We start from the raw sequence: 24,834 nt of genomic DNA on the forward strand, positions 1-24,834 counted from the left end.
GCAAATTGGATTTGGAAAGTATTCCAGGCCGGCTGCCCTATGTCTCCTAGCAAAAGCCATAATATAGCGAAATTGAAGGATACAACTTGCAATAACTCAAAAAAAAGAAACAGAGCTATAAAGAATCGCAACTGGGAATAGCTTTTTATTCTTTATTTACGTGTTCGCACATCTCCATGTTAACACAACTTGATCACTATCCACAAATTGTCATTAAAATTTTTTCTCAATTGCAAGAAGGTGCTCCTTCTATAATCATATTTGTTAAATCTCTTCGTGTCAATCCCAATTTTTTTTTTAAAATGAAATGGAATTATTTTAATAAAAATATTAACTCAAATTAACCCTTTAATTTGATAACATATTTTTTTTTTATAAAAAAAAAATAGTCCGAATCAAGTCCCACAATTATGCCTACAAGTGTTCAATTTAAATGAGGCACGAAAACTACTATTATTCTTGCAATTTAATTCCCAAACTACGACCACAACCGTCCCTAGTTTTTCTATCTCAATTGGAATACAAGAAGTAAAAAACTAGAGGAACAAAATAAATTAGTAGATGTTTGCCTGTTTGGTATAGTTGCGGTTACTTTTTCAAAGTGTTATTCATTTAGAAATGTATCAAAATAATATATTTTTTTATTTTTAAAAAATTATTTTTGAAATCAGCGTATCAAAATGATTTAAAAACACAAAAAAAATATTATTTTAAAATAAAAAAATAAAAAATATTTAAAATTTTTAAAAATATTTTTAAAATGTAAAAACAAACAGGTCTTTAAGATTTTCTAAAATTATCTAAGAACACATACTACTTTCATATATATGTACACATAGATCCTTCAATTGAGTTCTAAGAAGTCATTGAACAACGTAATATTATATCTAAACATAAAGTTTTGATTAGAAAATAAGTACTATTCTATTTTGAAACATTTTTTTATTTTATCAAATCAAAAACTTTCTAAGAAGTTATTAAGCAAATACTTGTGTTTGTGAAACTTGACAAGCTTATTTATAAAATAAGGTGTTGTTATAATTATACTTCAAATCACTGCCTTGGACAAAATGATTTCTCACACGTCAATGAACCAATTGCACTAGATTGGTATACTTTCCATATGATGTCATGGGAATTTCAATTCCTACGATTAGGCATGGTTTAATACAAGTGGCTGGATAAACAACTGCAATTTACAACATTAATTTCTTTTTCCAATAATTTTTTAGAAATTAATTTGATTTTTCTCCTCACTCTTTCCAATAAAAATTATTTTGATCATCTTATCCAACAAACAATTTTCACAAGTTTTCATATGATTTATAATTAGAATTGATCAAAATATCATTCCTTATCTAATTTAACGATTCTAGTTTCATTAATGTGATATAATCTTCAATGCTATAAATAAAATAAATATTAATTATTTAAATAAAAAAATATTTTAGAAAATAAAAACTATCGCATCATTAAATAAGCTCGAACATATCTACAGAAATACGTGGGAATGACCCAGCATTTAATATTGCTGGAAGAGCGATCAGTTAATTCTACAAGCACAAGCTACCTCGGGAGATGTTTCAAATCAAATTTATTACCATTAGATAAGCAACAGCATCAAAGTTTGGTGAATGAATTAAGCATGCGTGAAAGATGTCATTGTTGATTTTTCTATTTTATGTGTGTTTATGATTCTTTGACATATATGGTTTGGTAGACTTAACTAGCAATTACGTGAGTTGAAAGCAAACATGCATGCATATATATATATAACATTCAACCTAATTATATATATTTATACCACAGGATAGAAATATAAATTCAACAAAATAAATTAATGTAATGTAATTCTCACAAAACAAAATAAAACTTGATTTAATCTTGAGAAATGTAATTTAACTAAGTCAGATCCTGAGCTTACTTTTCAGAGATCATCAATTCAAGTCTCAAATTTTAGAGCTCACTGAAAACTTGTATGTTTTAATTTCAGGATCTCAGAGGATTAGTCAAAATATATATAAACTGACCCAGACATCCTATAATTAAAAAAAAACTTAATTTTAATTTCACCAACTAAACATGTCATGTTTTCTTGTTACATAATAATTAAATAAATAAATTAGAGTCATTGAAACTCCAAGAAAATCATATGCTATTGTGCATGAAAAAAAAATAATAAATGCTTTCCAAGTTGGAGATATGGTAAAGGAAAACAGGAATTTAATTAATTCAACTTGTTCTATATTTAGATCATGATTGTTTTTCGGACAGCATCATGGAAGAGTACTTGGTCAAGATAAGAATGCTTTTCTTCGAGAGAATTTCTCAACTTTGTTGTCTTATTTCAAGTTTTACAAGCTATTAGAATATATAGTAATCTCTTGGTTTCTTCCAAAAGCAGCCATGGATATATATGGTTCTTCATTATATAAAACGTGAAAAGCATGTATAAAAATTGCTTCTACTATTTTATGTTGGTGAAGCACACCAGTACACGTAAAATTAAAAAAGGATAAAAAGCAGGAATGCCTGCTTGAATTCCATAAGGGCTGCTATACAAGCCACCAAGAATCCTACCATTCTTCATGGAACTTGGAACATGTTATTAATCCTGATTCAAAGGTTGATCTGATGTAAAATCAATATTATTGATTCGGTAAATTAACTTAAATTTATTTATTTATTTTTAAATTTAAAGTAACCCTGAGTTATATAAAAAAATTTATTATAAGTTTTAATGTAATCAATCCAGTTCTACATTAACTCAAATTTTTTAGACCAACTTCATTTTTTTTTTTTATAAAACTTAATTTTAACTGGGTTTTAGACTAACCCGCTGGATTCAATCAGGTTTAATAACCGTGATAAAAACAATAATATTAAAAAACGATATTGTTATGTGCTAGAATGAAGCGACAAGAAAGCTGTGAGAAAGAGGAGAGGGATTGACATCACAATTATAAACCATCAAGAAATCAAACTAAACATGTTCAAAATGTCGTACTGGGCACCAACACGAACATGGGGTTCCAATTTGGCCACTTCCCTTTTGTAAAATACCTTGGACTTCTTCTAATTTACCTGAAAAATGTTGGGATTTTGATTTTGTTTTTGAGATGTAGATGAAGGTTTTATTCATAAAATGTTCTGGAGGTAGGTTTAATTATAAGAGGAAAAAAGAAGAAGATGTTGATCACATTTATTTTATTAATTAATTTCTTCCTAAAAACAAATTACTAGAAGAATTAAAATCAAAATCCGATCTAATTAATGAACAATAAATAATTCACATTAAAACTAAGAATTTATGGGAATTTTAGTTCTTATATAATAAAATAAATTATCTGAATTTTAATAACAAATTAAGAGAAAATCTAGAATTTCTTGATTTTTTTTATGAGAATTGAAGCCGCCTCTACGATTTGTCACTTGATTGCTCCCTTCAACAATTGAACAATAACCCTTTTTTTTTTTAATTCTCCATTGAAATTATTTTTTATATTTCCTCAAATCAAACTGGATTTGATGCACATAATCTAAGTTAATATAATTGAAATCTTCAAAATAAAAAAGTCTTGTGGGTGGGGGTGTGTGGAATACAAAGTCCTTGAAAGAAACAGGTCAGTCTCTCTGGAATAAACACGCGCTAAATCTATCAGAGCAATAGGGTAGTAAATTATTAAATGAAGAAGAAGACTTTTATCAAAGTGATCTTCATTTTTCTTGAGAAAAAGCAAGTGAACAGAACCTGCAATGAAGCTTCCACATGCGTATATTTCACTATAAATACGCACCACACAATCATACCTGCCTCTCACAATAATCCCTAACACAAGCAATTGTCTTTATATTCTTTGTTTACGCCAAGAGACGAAGCAAGCAAGAAAAGGAGAGAAGAATGCTTCATAGCATTATTGACGCCATTACAGGTGATCATAGTAATGGTACTAGAAAGATGGAGAAGAAAATCAAAGGGACTGTTGTGCTGATGAAGAAAAATGTTCTGGACTTCAATGATTTCAATGCATCAGTTCTTGATCGTGTTCATGAGTTGTTAGGCCAAGGAGTCTCTCTGCAACTCGTTAGCGCTGTCAACAGTGACCCCTCCGGTGAGTCGTTGATATATATTTCTTTATTTTGTTGCTTTTTCAACCTCGAAAACCATTTTTTGTGTGATAATTTGAGCCTCAACCTCTTCGGGACCCATCTTCTTATGCTTCATTCTCTGTAGTTTACTAGTATCCATGCATGATGCATGGACGTACTTCACCTTGGAAGAAGTAAAGCAAGCAAAATATTTGTAGCGTATATATCAAGGAAATCAGATAAGAGGAACCAAGATCATATGTTCATGATCTGCTTGTTAAAGACTCATCAATTAATTACTTAATTCTTAATGACTTGATTAGGAATGGATCAACACTTTTTAATATATTGTTTGTGCTTGAAAAAAGTAGAAACTTGTGCATAAACACCACAGGGAGCAGACAAGTTGATTTGGTAAGGCATGAAACCTACTACTGCTACTTTTTGGACATGTATGGATGATCATGTCGAGGACTAGGGGCATAAAGATTATGACATTACATATACCTAAATGAACTGCGCTTGGAGTAAATTTCAAAACCGAAATGAGACCAAACCAAGTCTCGGGCGTCACCTCAAGTGGACCTTTTTTTTATTTCGTTTATATAATCTTTTTGGACCTGCTATTATTTCAAAAGCACATGTCCTCTGCTATTATTTTTATATTGTCAACATGACCATATTTATTCATATATAGGTTTACCCATTCCAACTAATCTTTTTCTTTATTAATACATCCTCGTGTGCATATAATTTATTACACCTTGCTAATAATATATTGGTGTTATACCTTGTCAGACAAGAAATGGAAGTGATTAAAATATTGGTAAATGCAGCCACTTGAGGTTTCTGGAGAACAAAAAAGTTGACTCCTTTATAAATCATATTTAGATATAATTGCCTTTGTGGTAGAGGGGGCATAAGGCTTATCGAGGGACTTGATTGGCTGCTCTTAGTTGTAGAATTATAGCTTGATTTAACTACGAAGTAAGGGACGATTACTCTATTAATTAGTTCTTAACCTGAAGAGAAACCTCATGTTTTTTTAATTAATCAAGATAAGGTAAGAATATTATTTTCAATACATACATATGAAGATGCCATGTAGTATTTGTCGTCTCATCCAACTCCATGCATCATTTGATAGTGATTTTGACAAGCATAAATTCACCTACCTTTCAACAAACCGCATGCCACAACCTACCTCGAAACGAAATTTCATTGCGAGTGAGATATTTTGTGTTGCATGACTCTATATATCCCACCATAATTGTCACATCATTTGTAATTATAATAACAGTTAATGGACCTGCAATTTCCTGAGATTATACTGTAATTAGCTATCTAAAGTGGATTTTGGTGCCTTTTGTAGAGAATGATTTGAAAGGGAAGCTAGGAAAGCCTGCATATTTGGAAGAATGGATTACTACCATCACTTCCTTAACCGCCGGCGAGTCGGCTTTCAAGGTTACCTTCGACTGGGATGAGGAGATTGGAGTTCCAGGGGCATTTCTGATAAGAAACAATCATCACAGTGAATTCTACCTCAAGACTGTCACACTTGAAGATGTTCCTGGCCAAGGCCGAGTCCACTTTGTTTGCAACTCGTGGATTTATCCTACGAGGCGTTACAATTATGATCGTGTTTTCTTCACTAACCAGGTAATTATGCAACCATAGAAAGCTGAAGGTAGTTGTAAATGTTTTCCTGAGCTAACAAATCCTGATACATTTGTATAGAATTATCTGCCGCACGAGACACCTGCACCGCTACGTAAATACAGGGAAGAAGAACTGGTTAAATTGAGAGGAGATGGAAAAGGAGAGCTTAAGGAATGGGACCGCGTTTACGACTATGCTTACTACAATGATTTGGGAGATCCTGACAAGGGTGAAAAGTATGTCCGCCCTGTTCTTGGTGGATCTTCTGAGTACCCTTATCCTCGTAGGGGCAGAACTGGCCGAGCACCAGCAAAATCAGGTCATTACCCGTTGAGCGTCATCTCGCATTCATGTTATCATAAATGGTTTGTGATTTTATTTTTTGTTCACATTCTTACAATTTCCGTGATCTAAACAGATCCCAACACTGAGAGCAGGCAGCCACTTCTCATGAGCTTAGACATATATGTTCCAAGAGATGAACGATTCGGTCACCTGAAGATGTCTGACTTCCTTGCTTATGCACTGAAATCCGTCGCTCAATTTATTAGGCCTGAACTGGAAGCTTTATGTGACAGCACCCCTAATGAGTTTGACTCCTTTGATGATGTACTGGATCTCTATGAGGGAGGGTTTAAGCTGCCTGATGGCCCCCTACTAGAAAATATTAAGAAAAACATTCCCTTGGAGATGCTCAAGGAAATTATTCCAACTGATGGAGAAGGCCTTTTCAGATTTCCAAAGCCTCAAGTGATTCAAGGTTTGAACTAATGCATTTAACTCTATGCTTGTGCTGTTCTTAGACTGTCACTTTCTCTTTTTCAGCAACTTAATTGTGATCTATTAATTATACAGAGAGCAATTCTGCTTGGAGGACGGATGAAGAATTCGGTAGAGAAATGCTGTCTGGAGTAAACCCTGTTATCATCCGTCGTCTAGAGGTACACTAAAGCTGCAACAAGTTTTTCTTTCTGCAAAATTTATATTTTTTGTTTTTCTCGTGTCTAAGAACAAATTATTGCAGGAATTCCCTCCCAAAAGCAAGCTAGACAGCAAACTTTATGGTGATCAAAACAGCACCATAACTGAGGAGCAGATCAAGGATAGTCTGGATGGACTGTCCATAGATGAGGTAAGCTATCTCTTGATTGGTTTCTTCCACAATTATGTTTAGAATCGGATCTGTGAACGCTTCACGGATGTAATTGATTAATTTAATCTTCCCAGAAGACATGTTGTAGCTGAAACACTTTGCTTTTGAATAGGCGATCGAGAAGAACAGGATGTTCATATTAGATCACCATGATGCATTGATGCCATACCTGAGGAGGATAAACACTACTACCACGAAGACTTATGCATCAAGGACTCTGCTTTTCTTGAAAGATGATGGGACTTTGAAGCCTCTTGTAATTGAGTTAAGCTTGCCCCATGTAGAAGGTGATGAATTTGGAGCCATTAGCAAAGTCTACACCCCAGCTGAACATGGTGTTGAAGGCTCCATTTGGCAGCTGGCTAAAGCTTATGTGGCTGTAAACGATTCCGGTTACCATCAGCTTATTAGCCATTTCTTGAACACTCATGCTGTGAGTGAGCCATTTGTGATTGCAACAAATAGACAACTCAGCGTGCTTCACCCAATCTATAAACTTTTGGAACCTCACTTCCGTGACACAATGAACATCAATGCGCTCGCTAGGCAGACGCTCATCAATGCTGGTGGAATCCTGGAATCAACAGTTTATCCTGCAAAGTATGCCATGGAAATGTCAGCAGTAATTTACAAAAACTGGAATTTCACAGAGCAAGCACTTCCTGAAGACCTAAAGAAGAGGTAAGCCTTGCTTTACTCGTAAAGGCTAATTCATAGTTGTTCATAATTAATTTGCTAGAATCTTAGAACTTGAAATTAAAAAAACACAGAGAAATGCGTTGGGAACTTAGACTTCGGTTAATTCTGTGATAATGCTGTATTTCATTTCATTTCAATGACATGTGCTTCCTTGTTTACTCAGAGGAGTGGCAGTTGAGGATCCAAAGGCTCCACATGGTGTTCGCCTACTGATAGAAGACTATCCATACGCTGTTGATGGGCTAGAGATATGGTCAGCAATCAAAGAATGGGTCAGAGACTACTGCTCTTTCTACTACAAGAATGATGAGATGATTCAAAAGGATTCTGAACTACAATCATGGTGGAAGGAAGTGAGAGAGGAAGGGCACGGTGACATGAAAGATGCATCCTGGTGGCCTAAGATGCAGACTCGTGAAGAGCTCATAGACTCATGCACCATAATCATATGGGTGGCATCAGCCCTCCATGCAGCTGTCAATTTTGGTCAATACCCTTATGCAGGCTACCTTCCCAATCGTCCAACCGTAAGTCGAAGGTTCATGCCCGAGGAAGGCTCTCCTGAGTATGAGGAGCTCAAGTCGAACCCTGATAAGGCTTTCTTGAAAACAATCACTGCACAGTTGCAAACACTTCTTGGAATTTCCCTCATAGAAATTCTTTCAAGGCATTCCCCAGATGAGGTGTATCTTGGACAGAGAGACACTCATGAATGGACAGCAGACAAGAAACCATTGGAGGCGTTTGAGAAATTTGGAAAGAAACTGGCAGAAATTGAGGACAAAATGCTAGACATGAACAAGGCTGGGAAATGGAAGAATCGTGTCGGTCCAGTCGAGGTGCCGTACACTTTGTTGGTTCCTACCAGTGAAGGTGGACTCACTGGAAGGGGAATTCCTAACAGCGTCTCAATCTAAATCTTCTCCGTGAGACTATTTATTCTATTCTTACTCATTTGTCGTTATGAAAGCAGTAGCTGATTCTTGTTAGCATCCAAGGCACACATGTCCTGATGTAATAAACTCCATGAATAATACAGAATAAAAGTTGTTCTTTTGTCATGTGATTGGAGTTGAATTTACTTAAACAATAAACATCGCACTTGCTGATGGGCTAATTAGCTTACCAAGCAGAGTTTAAAGGGAACTTCCATTTCTTCATTTAAGCGCTCAAAATGCTGACACGTTCTCCCTTCCCAAGACAGGAACTACAATTAGAAGTGGATAATTTCCCTTGTGATGATGAAAACTTGTCCTTGCTACTGTTCTAACATTTCTCCATAGCTTAACCTGTTAGCTAGACTCTTCATTGCAAAAGAGACTCTTGAAATCAGAACCAGAAGGGAGATATGTTCTGACCAAGTACATCCCAGTCCTTTCCCTGCCAGGCAAGCCTGGGGAAGGGAGAAATTTTACAGTCTGAGCTTCTTATCACATTAACTTACTCCTAAGGAAACGTTTCAGGTGTGCTTGTCCTCAAGGACGTAGCGTGATGACAAAGAGTTTGAAATCTGCATAGCAGGTCTCGAATTCGAGTCAGGACGTGCATCTCTTGTAAGAGTCTGGGACAACCAGGGTTTTACTCACTTACCTGGGCCAACAAAGTATGCTTTCTGAGAGGTGGGGTTTTCTCGAATCCAAAAAAAAAAAAAGTTTCAGGTGTGCTTGTTTTTTTTTATCAAGAAGCAGCTACTTCTGAGTTGCTTTCTATGCTATTAATTTGCTCTTGATAATAACCGACATTTCCTTATCACTTAGGTAGGGCTAACAGGAGCTAGACATATATTTTCTTTACGTTCAATTCATCATTTACAAAAGTAAATATTAATTTTATTTCCTGCAACATAAGCGAGTTGCTAAAGTTTATGAGAATTAAAACATTAATCCTCTGCTTACTTAAACTATGCATGTGATTTGACATGCATATTTCTTGTTATTGTGCTCATTGTTTAACATTTTGTAAAGAAATTGGAGATAATTCAACAAGAATATCAATTAATAGATAGGCAGCCAGATTCAAAAGTTCTTATGTTGACTCAAAAGACAAATTTGTAAAAAACTTTCTTCAGCATCATACTTTTTAATGGAGTTCTTCAGCATACCTGAGATTTTGGTGTGTGAGAGCACATCCATTAAGGAAACCATTGATCCTTTTTAATGTAGTAAAATAGTCTTCTACATATTACTTCTGTACTTTCCTCTACTTGCTTAATCTGACGAGGTTGATACAAGCCTATCTCAAGTCAGTTTTGTTTTCCATATATATTTAACTCCGCCAATCCATGACCCGAGCTTCGGGCTTAATGTGATGATAAGAAGGCATAAAAGAAGTAAATAATGGCCGGTGAGTCTTAGTCTACTCACAAATTAAAGTCTGATTAGGAGCTGTGTGAACCTCCTCTGTCTTAATTTGTCCTTGATTGCTCCCTTCATCAATTGTCTCAATGCAGGGTCTTCATCAAATTGAATTTTATATGATGAAAATTATCATATTTGATATCTTCAAAATAAAAAAAATAAAAAAATAAAAAAGCACATGTCATACATGTGGACTTTTAGAGTGCCTGTCCTTGAATGTAGTAGGCCAGTCTTGACAAGTCCAGTAAAAAGACTAGCAACAGGGCAAATTCAATATGAAAGAGAGACTTAAACAAAACTCATCCTTTTTTCCAAGGAAATGCAATGTGGCAAGTGAAGCTTCTCAGTCTTTACCTCGTATATATTCCCTCTCTATAAAGACCTTCTCCACTCACCTTAGTTGGCATCCAAGCCAAGCTTTAGTAGATTCTTTTTGTAGCCCTATAAGAGAGCAACCAGGCAAGAGGGAAAGAAATGTTACAGAACATTGTTAATACCATCGCATCATGCTGTGCAGGGGACAGTAAGATGAAGATCAAAGGCACTGTTTTGTTGATGAAGAAGAATGTCTTAGAATTCAATGACTTTAATGCTTCGGTTCTTGATCGTGGCCATGAGTTATTCGGCCTAGGAGTCTCTCTGCAAGTCATTAGCTCTGCTAAAAGTGACCCTCCAGGTATGTATACAACAGTTCTTTTATTGCCTTTTCAATCCCATGATGTTTTTCTTCTATTGCTCGATGAAGTTCATTAAGAACACCTAGAGGGCTAGCTAGAATAAGCACCCGAGAGAGGAAATTCATTCAAAAAGCCAGAGGGGAGAGAGTATAAGCCAAAGAGCAAGACATAAGACAAGAGAAACCTTATCCTGCTCCCCAAGATCAGGATATCATCATGAGAGGCGGCAGTCCATAAACAAAAGAAAAGGGATGTAAGCTGCAAATCATGGCTCCTTTTGCCACAAGCCAGCTGAACTTTATACAAACAGATAATAGGTCCAGGAGCTGTAGAGCCAGAAGCCTGAACAACTAAACCTAGCTATAAGCACCCAAAAGACCACTCAACACCGATCAGCGGCAGATTAGTATCCACAAGGGACACAATCAAATAAGATTTGCAGCAGAAAATTGAAGTTGGGAGGCTGGGGAAACCAGTAAATTTGCTAGTGGGGAGAACAAAGAATTTTAAATTAGCAGGTTTAAACCCGACAGTGACAAGATTATTAAGCTATCCTTGATTCTCCATAGTTGACCATTTTCCATTTGTGGTTTATAATCTTCCTTTCACACGTATATGCACCGTTATAATCAATGTTATTAAACTTGCCTCGTACGGTCACTCGGTACAAGGCTGTCATGAGTTGGAGAATTTATCCTTATCCTGTTCACTGTTCAGTGACCTGCTCCTAGATCCGTTTCAAGAGTTAGAACAATTTAATTTTTATTAATTCAACGACAATATAAATTATTGTGTTTAAATGATATATTAAAAATAATATAAATTATATCTTCAGATTTTTAAATTTTAGCTGACAGTTTAAATTGATTATTTTACCATTCAAAACATTATCATTTTACTTTTTTAAATTCAAACAATATTGTTTAAAAGTAATTTAAAAAAAATATTACGAGTTGACTCCATTATAACTGTAGACCAGCCTAGGTCGTCAGGCAGGATTCCTGCCAGGACGAGCCGGGCCGGGTATAATGTACATGGTAAAGCAAGAATGAGTTCATTTTATGCTTTATTGTTGAAGTGCTCATTGATTTATTAGTGATGGATCATCACTTCTTTGTTGTGTTTGAAGAAGCATGGGACCCACTTCTGCCACGTTTTTCATGTTTATGCATACATCATGGTAGGGACTAGGAGCATTAAGGCTGTGACAACTCTTCATAGTGACTGCCATGTTACTTTATGAAAATGCATGAAACTAATTTGAAGGCAGAAATTGTTTTTTCCTATGATATTTTTGCCTGTCATAGTAGGAAAACATTAAATATATCATAATTTATAAAAAAAACATTAAATATATAAGGAGTTTTTTCTATAATTTAACTCTCTCACTGATTTGTGAACTGTATCTAAAAGTGTATCCATGATATAAAAACAATTCTCTAACTATTAGGGTAGTATCAATTTTGCACTTAGATTATTTTTTATATCAAAATTTACCCCTAAAACTATTTTAATTTCTCAATTATGACTTTTATAAGAATAATTACTTAATAGAAAGCATTAATTTTTCAAATGATGTAATGTTCTTACAAAAGAAAGGTACAATCTTGATTGGAAACGTGGATAGAATGTCTTCAAAGCAGACAGAAACCCTTAATTGAAAATTCCTGAAAGTTTAAGAGTAAAATCGATACAAATACTTTTTTTTTTAATGATAAGATTGAGATTTTCTGTATAGTTGGGGGGCATTTGTGAAGTTTTCCCTAGGTTGTACGGTGCCCATGATGGCCATATTTATTACTATGTGGGCCCATTCCACCCAATTTCTTATCCCATGGCCTACATGCTCATGCTATTATCATTTGATTTATTAGAAAACATTATGACAGATACATAAAGTATTTGTAGAGATCTAAAATAATTGGTTAATGCAGAGATCTTGTTAGATTTTATGAGAGTTGGACTTTGCTTTATTACTGTTTGTTAAAGTGGAGATAACAAAAAGCTTCATAATTCATAATTTGATGGCGGATTGTTGGTAGATGACTAGATGGGTCACAAGGCTCTGAGAAACTTGACTGGCTGTGCTTATTGTACACTTATAGCTTGATTTGCTGCGCTAATTTCTTCTTTTGTTATAACATGCTTCTTTATTACAAAATCTAGTATGATTTGCGGTTCAACTCGGTGGCCCGTGGATATGAAGTTTTGGTGAAACCGAATTTTAGTTTGATATTGATTTTTTAAAAAAATAAAATGATATTATTTTAAGATTTTTGTTTTATGAGATTTTAGAACTTGAATCCTTTGTAAACACGTTTCAAATCATGTTTCTTAAAAATTTAAATTTTTATTTAATTTTTGAATTATTTTGATGTTTTAATATAAAAAATAATTTTTAAAAAGTAAAAAGAATATTATTTTAAATATTTTTTAATAAAAAACATTTTAAAAAACAACTAAAAATATAAAAAACTCATTTAATTGACCTTGAAACCCTAATTTGGTTTTCTTACGACAACTTCAACTTAAAAATTGTTGATATTTATAATTCAATTAGGAGGAAGTATGTTTTGTACTTTTCGAAACAAACATTTAATAAATGGCCGTGAAACAAAGTTCCTTCAGGGGCATTGCAGCTCCATCTGAACTAACTAATAGGATGGACAGATTCATGAATGTTGGATCATTTATTGATCATGACTGATCAAGTTTGTAGCCCGTCTTTCATGATTGTCACTGTAAATGGAACTCCATTTCTCAAGAAAATTATACTGTCTGCTGACTAATGTGGATTTTGGTGCCCCTTTGTAGAGAATGGTTTGAAAGAGAAGCTAGGAAAGCCGGCAAATTTAGAGAATTGGATTACTAGCATCGACCCCTTAATCGCCGGCGAGACGAAATTCAAAGTTAACTTTGATTGGGATGAGGAGATTGGAGTCGTTCCAGTGGCACTCCTGATAAAAAATAATCATCACAGTGAATTCTACCTGAAGACTGTCACACTAGAAGATGTACCTGGTCAGGGCCGAGTCCACTTTGTCTGCAACTCTTGGATTTATCCTGAAAAGCGTTACAATTATGATCGTGTTTTCTTCACTAACAAGGTAATTATGCAACCATAGAAAGCTGAAGGTAGCTGTAAATATTATCCTGAGCTAACAAATTCTGATGCGTCTGTATAGACTCATCTGCCGCAGGACTCACCTGCACCGCTACGTAAATACAGGGAAGAAGAACTGGTTAAATTGAGAGGAGACGGAAAAGGAGAGCTTAAGGAATGGGACCGCGTTTACGACTATGCTTACTACAATGATTTGGGAGATCCTGACAAGGGTGCAAAGTATGTCCGCCCTGTTCTTGGTGGGTCTTCTGAGTACCCTTATCCTCGTAGGGGAAGAACTGGCCGAGCACCAGCAAAATCAGGTCATTATATTGTTGAGAATCTTACAGTGCAAACAGAAGTCAGGTTTTTATACTGTTTAATTGTGTTATTTATATTTCTTGTCATTTCTAAAGCTGTTCTATGATCTTATCATCTTAAGCAGATCCCAACAGTGAGAGCAGGCTGCCACTTCTGGCGAGCTTAAACATCTATGTTCCGAGAGATGAACGATTTGGTCACCTGAGGATGGCTGACTTCCTTGGTTATGCACTGAAACTCGTAGCTCAAGTTGTTAAACCTGAACTGGAAGGATTATTTGACAGCACCCCAAATGAGTTCGACTCTTTTGATGATGTGTTTAAACTCTACGAAGGAGGTATTGAGCTGCCTCACGGTCCCCTAGTAGATAATATTAGGGAAAAAATTCCCTTGCAGATGCTCAAGGAAATTTTCCGAACTGATGGGGAAAATCTTTTCGAATTTCCAATGCCTCAAGTGATTGAAGGTTTGAACTAAAACACTTAACCTCGCTGTTTGGACTATATTTACATACATATTCACTTATATCTCCATGGAAACTTAAGTTGTGATGTGTTGTTATACAGGGAATAAGACTGGTTGGAGGACTGATGAAGAATTTGGCAGAGAAATGCTGGCTGGATTAAACCCTGTTGTCATTCGTCGCCTTGAGGTGCATGTAGTTCCATATTTATCTCTCTGCCGATACAGAGAAGAATTTGATTTCATATCTTCTTGTTCTTGATGTCTAATAATCATTGATTGGAACGCAGGAATTCCCCCCGAAAAGCAAGCTAGACAGCAAACAATATGGTGATCAAAATAGTAAAATAACTGAGGAGGACATAAAGAATAATCTGGAGGGACTGACCACAGATGAGGTAATGGTATCTAGATTAGTTTCTTTGACAATTCAGTTTACTATCAGATTGAGGATGCTTCGCAGATGAAACCGGTGAATTCAATCACCCCAAACAAGCCATTGTAGCTAAAATGGTTTTTGTTGCATAGGCAATCAAGAAAAACAGGATGTTCATATTAGATCACCATGATGCACTAATGCCATACCTGAGGAAGATAAACACTCCTTCAAAAAATACTTATGCCACAAGGACTTTGCTTTTCTTGAAAGATGATGGAACTTTGAAACCACTTGCAATTGAGCTAAGCTTGCCCCATGAAGAAGGAGATGAATTTGGAGCCATTAGCAAAGTCTACACCCCAGCTGAACATGGTGTTGAAGGCTCCATTTGGCAGCTGGCTAAAGCTTATGTGGGTGTAAATGACTCCGGCTATCATCAGCTTATCAGCCACTGGTACAAAGAAAAACCATCTACCAGAAGGAAAAATATTGATGCAGTTGATTAGTTCATTTCAGTTCCTAAGTTTTCTTTTTTCGATAACAGGTTACATACTCATGCTGCAATTGAACCATTTGTGATTGCAACAAATAGACGCCTCAGTGTGCTTCATCCAATACATGAACTTTTAAAACCTCACTTCCGTGACACAATGAACATAAATGCTCTCGCTAGGCAGGTGCTCATCAATGCTGGTGGAATCCTAGAATTAACCGTTTATCCCTTGAAGTATTCCTTGGAAATGTCAGCATCACTTTACAAAAGCTGGGATTTCACCGAGCAAGCACTTCCTGAGGATCTGAAGAAGAGGTACTACATCCTAGTCTATTAATAAAGGTTAATTCATAGCTGTTCATAATTTGTTGGAACTTGAAATTAAACATCATAGAGAATTTTAAGCTGATAAACACTCCAGGGACTATAGAACTTGAACTCTGATAAATGCTGTGATGATGGTTTATTATATTTCCAATGACATGCTACCTTGAATTATTCAGAGGAGTGGCAGTTGAGGATCCAAGTTCTCCTCATGGTGTCCGCCTACTGATAGAAGATTACCCATATGCTGTCGACGGGCTTGAGATATGGTCCGCAATCAAAGAATGGGTCAGAGACTACTGCTCTTTCTACTACAAAACTGATGATAGAGTTCAGAAGGACTATGAAATCCAATCATGGTGGAAGGAAGTGAGAGAGGTTGGGCATGGTGACCTCAAAGATGCACCCTGGTGGCCTAAGATGCAGACTCGTGAAGAACTAATAGACTCATGCACCATAATCATATGGGTGGCATCAGCCCTCCATGCAGCTATCAACTTTGGGCAATATCCTTTTGGAGGTTTCCTTCCGAATCGTCCAAGCATGAGCCGTAGGTTGATGCCCGAGGAAGGCTCTGTCGAGTATGAGGAGCTCAAGTCGAACCCTGATAAGGCTTTCTTGAAAACAATCACTTCCCAGTACCAAACACTTCTTGGAATTTCTCTTATAGAAATTCTGTCAAGGCATACATCAGATGAAGTGTATCTTGGGCAGCGAGACACTCTTGAATGGACCACAGACAGCAAACCGATGGAGGCCTTGGATAAATTTAGAAAGAAACTGGCAGACATTGAGAAAAGGATTTTTGATATGAACAAAGATGATAAATTCAAGAATCGCTTTGGCCCAGTCAAGATGCCATACACTTTGTTGGTTCCTACCAGTAAAGCTGGACTCACTGGAAGGGGCATTCCTAACAGTGTTTCCATCTAAATCTACTCCAGAAGACGACCCATATCACTTTAATATCATTTGTTGTTATGGAGGAACTTGAGTAAAAAGTTCTAGTATTTTCAATCACCAATGTCTGTATTTCCTATTAGATGCTTTGGGGCACATATGCTTGATGTAATAAGCTTCATAAATAATGCAGAATAAAAGTTATTTAGTCCTTTGATTGGCACTGAATTAACTTAAATTGTGATTGGCTAATTTGCAGATTGTGAAGTATTTGTGCTTCCGATGGCTTGTTGCACCAGAAGCAAATTCAAGCAGGCCAAATAGAGGTTACTAGGAAATACATTTCTTGCTTCAGGAGCTCAAAATGCTGGCACTCTCTTCCTAAAACATGGCAGACATGCTTAACTAGCTTGCTGTTTGACATGGAATTCAAAACCAGAAAACGGAGTCTCTAAGCAAACCGAAAAGAGTCTGATTATGTTTCTAATAGCATAATTGAATGAAGGTTTTTTTCCTTCTTCAGTGGCAATTTCTTCCTGAGTGTAATGTAGAACTATGACAATGAAAGTCCCAGTAATATGAACAATCAACTAAACTTCGTCAAAATGTTTTGTGAGTAGAAATTAGAACATACCATGCCTTTCAACATTGAACCATGGAAAAACATGGGACATTTAATCCTAAGTTTGATGCATTAGCATCCAAAAAGGTAAAGCAATACAAGATTAAAAACTACTTGTCCTTAACATTCGAGCAAGGTAAAGATGCTCCCACACTTCCCATTGAAATATCATACTCATAAAGAACTCTTATCTTTCGGCAAAGTAAAATAGATTTTGTTTCCTTGAATTCCTGAGTCTTTCACCGAGTGGGAAACAATCTGACCGAAGGGACCTATGAAAAATGCATGATTCTTCATTCTATTTGACCTGATCCATGTTTTCTTCTCCAAATCCGACTTGAGAACACTGCTTTTTCATGAGTTATATACTGATCAACACGAAAGAGCTCGCCACAAGTTTCGACCATATACACTTCACACCAATGTCCGCCTCCCAAACTAGAATCCCTCTCCGTCAACTTCAAAATTCGAAAACGTAATGCCCCAGTTGCTAATCTTAACTAGAAGAATTTTCCGAAGAAAGTTTACATGTAAACCTCCCCATTATAAGTGCCAGCGCATTATAGTGTATCTGCTACTCCTACATCCTCAGCAATAGGAAGCAACAAGTCGTGTTTGGTCCATTCAATATCCCCAGGCTTACAAAACATGAAATAGTGGATATGATTTCGAATGATGCCAAAGAACACAATTATGCAGTTCGGATCATCAGGAGGCAATGCGAGGAAACAACAGTTGAAAGCTAGATTTTCGTGGCGGTAGTTGAATCTTTTGCATAGAGATGGGATTCAACAGAAAACAAACATCTCTATTTTTATGAACTAGAGCTAACCAGCCGTACGAACATGTGGCTATCTGCATATCTTGCATCTCAGGAATGTTTTTAACCTGATAACTACCTTCTATCATGCTATACAGAGTCTGGCTTTGTCCATGCTCTCCGTGAAAGTAAACAAGCCATGGATGTGGTCCTAAGGCAGGTGGCATATGCAGTTCAGGTTGTTGCTTTTCTTCTACTCTATTAGCTTCCATTGTAAAAGAAAAACCAAACAGGTGCATTGCACCCAGATCTTTTAGTAGGTTTAGGTAACAGGTAGAATGATGATTTCAATTTTTCTACTTTTGCCTGTCCTGGCCCATGGCCTGTTACAGCAAGAAATAGAATTTGCTCAATATAAAAATGGGCTATAGGGCTCCCATATCTATTTTCCTCTCTCACTTTTTCTCGCTCAACCAAACAAGCAAAACCCACAAGGGTTTAAGGCCTAAACTGAAGGGATATGGCTTAAGAAGGATTTGCTCTCTCGTTGTCTCCTTCCAACTAGAATCCTCACTCAGTTCCAATGAAGGTTTTTGCTCCCTTCTAACTAATCTCCTTTTCTCCCTCTAAAAATGGCAAAAACACCAATCTCTCTCCTCCTCTTAAGACGCCAAACTCTCACTACCCAAAACCCTAAACCCCCACGATTATCTCTCCTCCTCTTTAACAACCTTTACCTTAAACCCTACTCAACCACCACAACTGCTAAGCCCTTGACAGAGCAACCAAAACCCAACTCTCTGTCTGGTCGAAAGAGCTTTGTCTTTGATCAAATTGATGCCACTGAACGTGAACGCGCTGAAAAGTTCAAAACCCTCCAAAAAATCCGTGCTTGGCGCCAATCCAAAGACAACCCACAAGAACAACAACAAGAAGCAGTTGCTGCCCAAAACCCAGAACTTGATGGGACTCAAAAAACAGAAATGATTGACTCTCAAAATGAAAAGCTGGAATCTGGGCTACGTGATAATGATGATTCTAATGTTGATTTTGAAGAGTCTGGTTTGATTGAGTTGAAGAGGAAGGAAGTGGAGTTGGTGCATCCATGGCCGGAGTGGATAGAGTTGATGGAGAGGTTGGTGCAACAGCATTATTTTGATCCTAGTAGGAAAGTTGCGGACAATGTGGTAGAAAGTTTGGGACCTGCTGTTTCTGGGATTGGGAATGAGAGTGATGGTGATGGTGTTGGGATTGATTTTAATAATTTCAGGGCTGTACAGACTGCTTGTATTAATTTTGGAAAAGACCGGTTCGATATCTTCAGGTTCGTGGAATTTATGTTCTTGTTTTAAAGTTGGTTAATTGATTGCTGAAAGTGAATGAAAAATCGTTGTTTAGTTTACTCCTTTCTCGGTCTGTTGAATTGTATACGATTTTTTCGAGGAAGTTTTTTTGTGAGTTTTGTGAGATATTTGATTGTAAATGCAAGTTGGTGGGACAGTATAGTACAAATTAGCTATAATTTGTTAGAAGTTTTGAGGTGATGGTGGTCTGTGCTTGCCTTTGTGATATTTCTTGCTACAATTAGTTCATCAAAGAACGAATGGGAGAAGATGGTTGAAATTGATTTTGTGAACTGTAAAATAGAAACTGTAGGAATCTACCGATATATGCACAGTACCGTACACTATTTGCTAAACTAAGCTTTGGCTTGCTGTTCAATTTTTCTGTTTTCTCAAATTGAAATAACACCAAGTGTGACATTGTTTTCCTGAATCTGAGAGTTGTAGCAACGAAATAATTTTATATATATATACATATAGCATGCTTATTACAATAATGAAATGATTAAGAGGTTGATTTTGAGGATTTTAAGTGTTTTCAGACTGCTACTCTTAGTTTTGGCAAAGATCAGTTGGATATCATGAGTTTGGTTGGTAGATTTCATATTGTTGTTATAATAGTTGCTAACTTGGTTGCTGAAATGAAGTAAAGAGCATTTATTTGTTTCGTTCTTTGTGTGTGTCTGGGAATGTATATGAGTTTTTTTTTTTAAGTGTTACGGGATATGGATTATATGTATATACAATTTGATAGGATTGGGAAAATGTGGTTAATTAGATGTTTTGAGGTTTTGTTTGGTTTCTGATTTTCATGTTCATGTTTTCTAATGCTGTTATCAAAATGGATAAAGTATTTTGGTTTGAGGCTGTGCTGAATTCTGCCAGTATTTAGCTCATTCAACAATGGAATTGGACTTTGTAGGTTTGGAGTCTGTGGTGAATTGAGCTGTAGTAAGGTTCATCAAGTTGGGAATGGAAGAAATAGCTGCTTTTAGCTCTGTGAACTGTACAGTCTAATACATAGATTGTTCAATCTTTGCTGGACTAAGCCTTTTGGGCTACATGTTCAATTCTCTGTTTTCCTTGTGTAAACAATGTCCTGAATCCTAGATGTATGGAACAACATAAGTTCTAAATTTGTATTTTATTTTGTGATGCCTCTTATTAAAATGCACATTTTACTTGTAAGAATCTTAGTCTAGGCTTATTTTCTTGATGTATTCCAAATAATCTTATTTCAGCTATGGTCATTTTTCTTGACTGATGACAAGAAAGAATTGATTTCAGGTTGTTGTCAAGACAGGATATTCAAATTTTGGTAGGCTATGGATGCCCAAACGTGAACAAGAAGGTTGTTTTCTCTTCAAAGCTTTTGAGGAAGCATGTCCACCTTGATGAAGGGGATGTAAGTGTTACTTTCTGAAGACTTTTTAGTTACCCTTTCATACTTTCCAAAAATGATATACTATCTCATGTGGCTCTTACTTGAATCGCATCTTATGACTTCAACTCTCATTATTTTGTCTTCCTTTGGAATCTCATCCATCAATACAATTGTTTTTCAGGTTGGATAAATTTATGATTGCCTAGTAATGGCCATTTTAAACCTGACTGCTTTTTTGTTTTTCAGGTTTGTAGTAACTGCCGTTTGAGGAGCTCATGTGAAAGTGGATATCTACTAACAAACAAAGAGGATGAGGCACGGACTATTGATCTTATGCGAGTTCTTTTAGCTTATGGTTTTGAATCCATAAATGGATCAGTAGCCAATAGGTTTCTTCTGAAGCAAAAACCTGTCAGAACTGTTGTTCGTAAGTTACTTCATGAGGTTTCAAAGTTGAGTGCAGTACCAATAGACCCAAATCTCCCCCCTCCAGTGATTAAAAGGCCTCCAACAAAAGTGAAACGACCTCCTACTCCTCCTAGGAAACGTGTTGGACGTGATGGCATGGATATGAAAAGGGGGGATTGGCTGTGTCCCAAGTATGTTCCTCTTTATGAGTTTATGACTTGCTCATGGGCTGTTGGTTATTTTTTGTTCTTAATGAAGGGCTGCCAGATACCTAATCTAGGGATGCACATAGGTTTTTTTCTGGAACTTCTGAAAAATTAGTGGACCTTTTCTTTTCTGCTGCTCTCTAGATAATCCTATTATTGTTTTGTTCCTTGTTTTGGTTCAATCTATGGTTTGACCTAGGTAATCTTATGGGCATCCTTGGAATATCTGTAATTACATGTGGAAGTTTTGCCAGGAAGATGTTAAATGCAATTGTTATGACAAGTTCAAGTGCTTTAAAACCAGAATTACCTAATTTTATCAACTATAAAGATGAGTTTTAAAATTGTGTTTTAAAGCCATCATTAGCTAATTGTTTCAACTGTAAAGTTATTGTTAAAGTTTAAGTGTTTTATTGCTAAGAATGTGCCTGTATTCTCCCAGATGTGACTTCATGAATTTTGCCAAGAATGCAGTCTGCTTACAATGTGATGCGAAGCAGCCCAAGAGACAGTTGCTTCCAGGGGAATGGGAATGCCCAGAGTAAGTCTTCAACTGCAAATCACTAGTGTATTTGTCCACCTTGCAGTCTCTGTCACCTCATAATTTCAAATCGTGTAGCGTTTATAGTTCTGCTTATTCTATATTATTTCTATACTTGAAAACAATGCAGCTTGTTTGTAAAATATGCTGTGTTTGTGCAGTTTGTTGGTAAAATTTTCAAGTTTTACGCTCTATGCTGTGGCAGGTGTAACTTCTTAAATTATAGGAGAAACATGGCTTGTTTCCATTGTGATTGCAAGCGTCCACCAGATGCATTCATGGAAAATAAAATGGAAGAAAGGCAGCATGGTAGCAGAACAAGGTCGGAGAAGATTGTCAGCCACCCAGAAGTTTCCAGTGCCTGTAATTTTGACTTCGATGACAATGAATCAGATGGGGCTGATGTTGCTGCTTTTGAGTATGCAGATTCTGCAGCTGTAGTTGAAGACTTACCTCTGGGGATTCAAGCTCAGGAAGGAAATTCTGGACAGAATACAGATGATTTCAGTGGACCCAGAAGAATTTCAAGGGAATATTCTGTTCCTGAGCGTGATGGATTTGGAAGGGGGTTTGATGATTTTGATGATGAAGATGATATTGACAGTTATGAACTAGATACCCAAAATGATAAACCTGCACGGAAGGCTTCTCGAAACAATTTTTCTGACCAAGGGATTTCTGATTTGGAAGGAGATGGAGGTTCTGATTACAACTTGGGCATACGACTCAGGACAAGTCCTTCTGTTAAGCCATCAAAGCCCAAGCATCACAGAAGAGCTTTCTCTGGCTCTGATGACGAACTGGATATCGATTCAGATGAAGAGCGCTCTGTTCATCCAAAATGGAAATCCAGTCATGTCGCTGATATTAGAAACAAAAATAGAGGTGGAGCTCCAACAGGTCCTTCCAAGGGATTAAGTTTTGGGTCAGATGAAGAACTTGAGCTTGATTCTGATGAGGATGATGATTTTGACTCCAGCCATAGGAGACAGGGTAGAAAGGGTTCAGGTAGAAGGAATTTTGAGAGAAATTCTGATTTGGATGATGCTTCCTTTTCTGGTTCAGAATCTGATAACAATCATCAACGTTCTTGGAGAAACAGAACTGGAGGTAACAAATTGGAATCTGGTAGAAGAGGTAACCATTTTAGGGGTCGTGATCATGACTTTGTGAGAGACAATGAGATGAGACCCAAGGGTAAGATGGGTGATAGAAGAAAGTCTTGGGGTGATGATTTTGGTAGATCATCACCTGGTGCCCATGGTAAAAATAGAGTTTTTCAAGGCACTGACTGTTCTGGGTGGAAAATGAATGGTGCAGGTGGTGATTCACGGAATTTTAATGGACCAAAACAAGAAGGATTTAGAAAACGGCAAGGAGAAGGATCAATTGAATACAAAACGAGCATGGATCCTGGTGAATTTAGAAATAGCCGACGCGTTATTGAAAGGTAAATCTGAGTTAAAGATGACAATCATGTGTCGCTTCTCAACATGCTTAGTTTCGCAGCTGAATAGCTTGCAGTTAAGTGAAATTGCTTGGAAGATGAAAAGCATGTGTCGCATCTCAACTTGCTTAGTTTCGCTGCTAATAGCTTGCAGCTAGGTAAATCTGAGTTAAAGATGATAAGCAGGTGTCACATCTCAACACACTTAGTTTTGCTGCTAATAGCTTGCAGTTCTGAAACCAACTGGTCCTGTTGAGTACCTGGGGGAGGCTGTGGCTGAAAGAAAGTTGTGGAAAATGTGAGCATCTTCAAATGTGCTAGCGCTGCTTTCTTATGTATTCGCTGACTGCCACTAGCTCCTCCACCCCCATGGATAATGCCATGAATGCTGCTTTCCTGTAAGTGAGATTTTGCGGGTCACCTGCTATTATATATTTTATTAGGCTGAGAGAGCTGTTGGTAATAAAGAGGGAAAAAAGAGAGAAGAAAACTAATGACTTGCTTAGGTCTTTACTTCTTAGCATATGATTCGTTTTATTTTTTAATTTATCTCAGTTGTATATATTACTAATTTCGATATTGTTGTATTTGTACTGAACAATTGTATCTCAGTTTTTTCTCCGACAGCTTACAGATCCATTCTTCCTTTCATATGTGTGCATAATATTTATGGTGGAATTAAAACTTCTCTTTACCTTTTGTGGGTGATGGTGTTGGCTTTTTGACTAGTCTTGCATGGTTTGTCACGCATTATGTGTCAGGGGAGTCTTTAGTAGAAATCAGATGGTTTGAAGTGAACATTTTAATAATATTTTTTAAAAAAATATTTTAACTTGAATAAAAAATAAATTAAAATAACTTTTTAAACTTTAATATATATAATTTAATCCATATAAATTATGTTAACTTTTCCATGTAAAATATTAAAATCTTATTATATAACCAAAGACCTAACTTTTTCAACTTTCAAGTCAGGTATAATAATTATGCTCTAATTTTTATAGAGTCCCCCCATAGAACTTGACAAAGGTTGGTATCATGTGCAAATTAGACACAATTTTTTTTTTTTTTATTTTAGAATTTGTTTTACTTTCCCACTTAAATTGGTTTATTAAACAGATTGTATTTTAACTCATTTTCATAATAATTTTTAGATTATTGAGAGTCAACTTTTCAAATTAGAGTTTTCTTTATATTCATATAATTTATTTGATAATGTGGTTGAGATTAATTTTTAAAATATTTTTTATTTGAAAATATATTAAAATAATGTTTCATGTTTGGAAATGTAATTGCGATTGTTTTTTAAAGTGCTTTTTACTTGAAAATATATTTAAATAATATTTTTTTATTTTAAAAAAATTATTTTTTAACATTATTGTATCAAAATGATCGAAAAATATTAAAAAATATTAATTTAAAATAAAAAATATTTATTTATTTTCAAAAAATATTTTTTACATAGTATTATGATTTGAAACTTACAAACTCTTGTTTTCTTATC

At 35.9% G+C, this 24,834-nt stretch overlaps 3 protein-coding genes across 3 annotated transcripts; all 3 read left to right on the plus strand.

The window, feature by feature from the left end:
- Positions 1 to 3,808: 3,808 nt before the first annotated feature.
- On the plus strand, positions 3,809 to 8,664 carry LOC118045050 (probable linoleate 9S-lipoxygenase 5). Its single transcript, XM_035053550.2, has 8 exons — positions 3,809 to 4,112; positions 5,462 to 5,751; positions 5,830 to 6,070; positions 6,170 to 6,511; positions 6,607 to 6,692; positions 6,776 to 6,883; positions 7,017 to 7,585; positions 7,767 to 8,664. The coding sequence occupies exons 1-8, from the start codon at positions 3,902 to 3,904 to the stop codon at positions 8,518 to 8,520; spliced, it is 2,601 nt and encodes an 866-aa protein (XP_034909441.1). The 5' UTR covers positions 3,809 to 3,901; the 3' UTR covers positions 8,521 to 8,664.
- A 1,549-nt stretch (positions 8,665 to 10,213) lies between these two features.
- LOC118045055 (probable linoleate 9S-lipoxygenase 5) lies at positions 10,214 to 16,834 on the plus strand. Its single transcript, XM_035053561.2, has 9 exons — positions 10,214 to 10,636; positions 13,452 to 13,744; positions 13,823 to 14,063; positions 14,186 to 14,527; positions 14,628 to 14,713; positions 14,814 to 14,921; positions 15,052 to 15,356; positions 15,447 to 15,710; positions 15,899 to 16,834. Exons 1-9 carry the CDS (start codon positions 10,435 to 10,437, stop codon positions 16,650 to 16,652), a joined length of 2,595 nt encoding a protein of 864 aa, XP_034909452.1. The 5' UTR covers positions 10,214 to 10,434; the 3' UTR covers positions 16,653 to 16,834.
- A 1,611-nt stretch (positions 16,835 to 18,445) lies between these two features.
- LOC118045063 (uncharacterized) lies at positions 18,446 to 23,956 on the plus strand. The gene is made up of 5 exons (XM_035053572.2): positions 18,446 to 19,325; positions 20,632 to 20,749; positions 20,975 to 21,327; positions 21,785 to 21,883; positions 22,089 to 23,956. The coding sequence occupies exons 1-5, from the start codon at positions 18,634 to 18,636 to the stop codon at positions 23,335 to 23,337; spliced, it is 2,511 nt and encodes an 836-aa protein (XP_034909463.1). The 5' UTR covers positions 18,446 to 18,633; the 3' UTR covers positions 23,338 to 23,956.
- The last annotated feature ends 878 nt before the right edge of the window (positions 23,957 to 24,834 follow it).

Source organism: Populus alba, chromosome 5 (genome assembly GCF_005239225.2).
Source record: "Populus alba chromosome 5, ASM523922v2, whole genome shotgun sequence".
Classification (NCBI taxonomy): Eukaryota; Viridiplantae; Streptophyta; class Magnoliopsida; order Malpighiales; family Salicaceae; genus Populus; species Populus alba.

Excerpts from the sequence above, each read along its gene's own strand:
- LOC118045050 (XM_035053550.2), top strand. The coding sequence starts at position 3,902 with ATGCTTCATAGCATTATTGACGCCATTACAGGTGATCATAGTAATGGT. Across the intron at positions 6,071-6,169 it reads CCGAGCACCAGCAAAATCAG|ATCCCAACACTGAGAGCAGG; the intron begins GTCATTACCCGT and ends TGATCTAAACAG. Across the intron at positions 6,884-7,016 it reads ATGGACTGTCCATAGATGAG|GCGATCGAGAAGAACAGGAT; the intron begins GTAAGCTATCTC and ends GCTTTTGAATAG.
- LOC118045055 (XM_035053561.2), top strand. The coding sequence starts at position 10,435 with ATGTTACAGAACATTGTTAATACCATCGCATCATGCTGTGCAGGGGAC. Across the intron at positions 14,064-14,185 it reads CCGAGCACCAGCAAAATCAG|ATCCCAACAGTGAGAGCAGG; the intron begins GTCATTATATTG and ends CATCTTAAGCAG. Across the intron at positions 14,714-14,813 it reads TTGTCATTCGTCGCCTTGAG|GAATTCCCCCCGAAAAGCAA; the intron begins GTGCATGTAGTT and ends ATTGGAACGCAG.
- LOC118045063 (XM_035053572.2), top strand. The coding sequence starts at position 18,634 with ATGGCAAAAACACCAATCTCTCTCCTCCTCTTAAGACGCCAAACTCTC. Across the intron at positions 19,326-20,631 it reads GACCGGTTCGATATCTTCAG|GTTGTTGTCAAGACAGGATA; the intron begins GTTCGTGGAATT and ends AATTGATTTCAG. Across the intron at positions 20,750-20,974 it reads TCCACCTTGATGAAGGGGAT|GTTTGTAGTAACTGCCGTTT; the intron begins GTAAGTGTTACT and ends TTTGTTTTTCAG.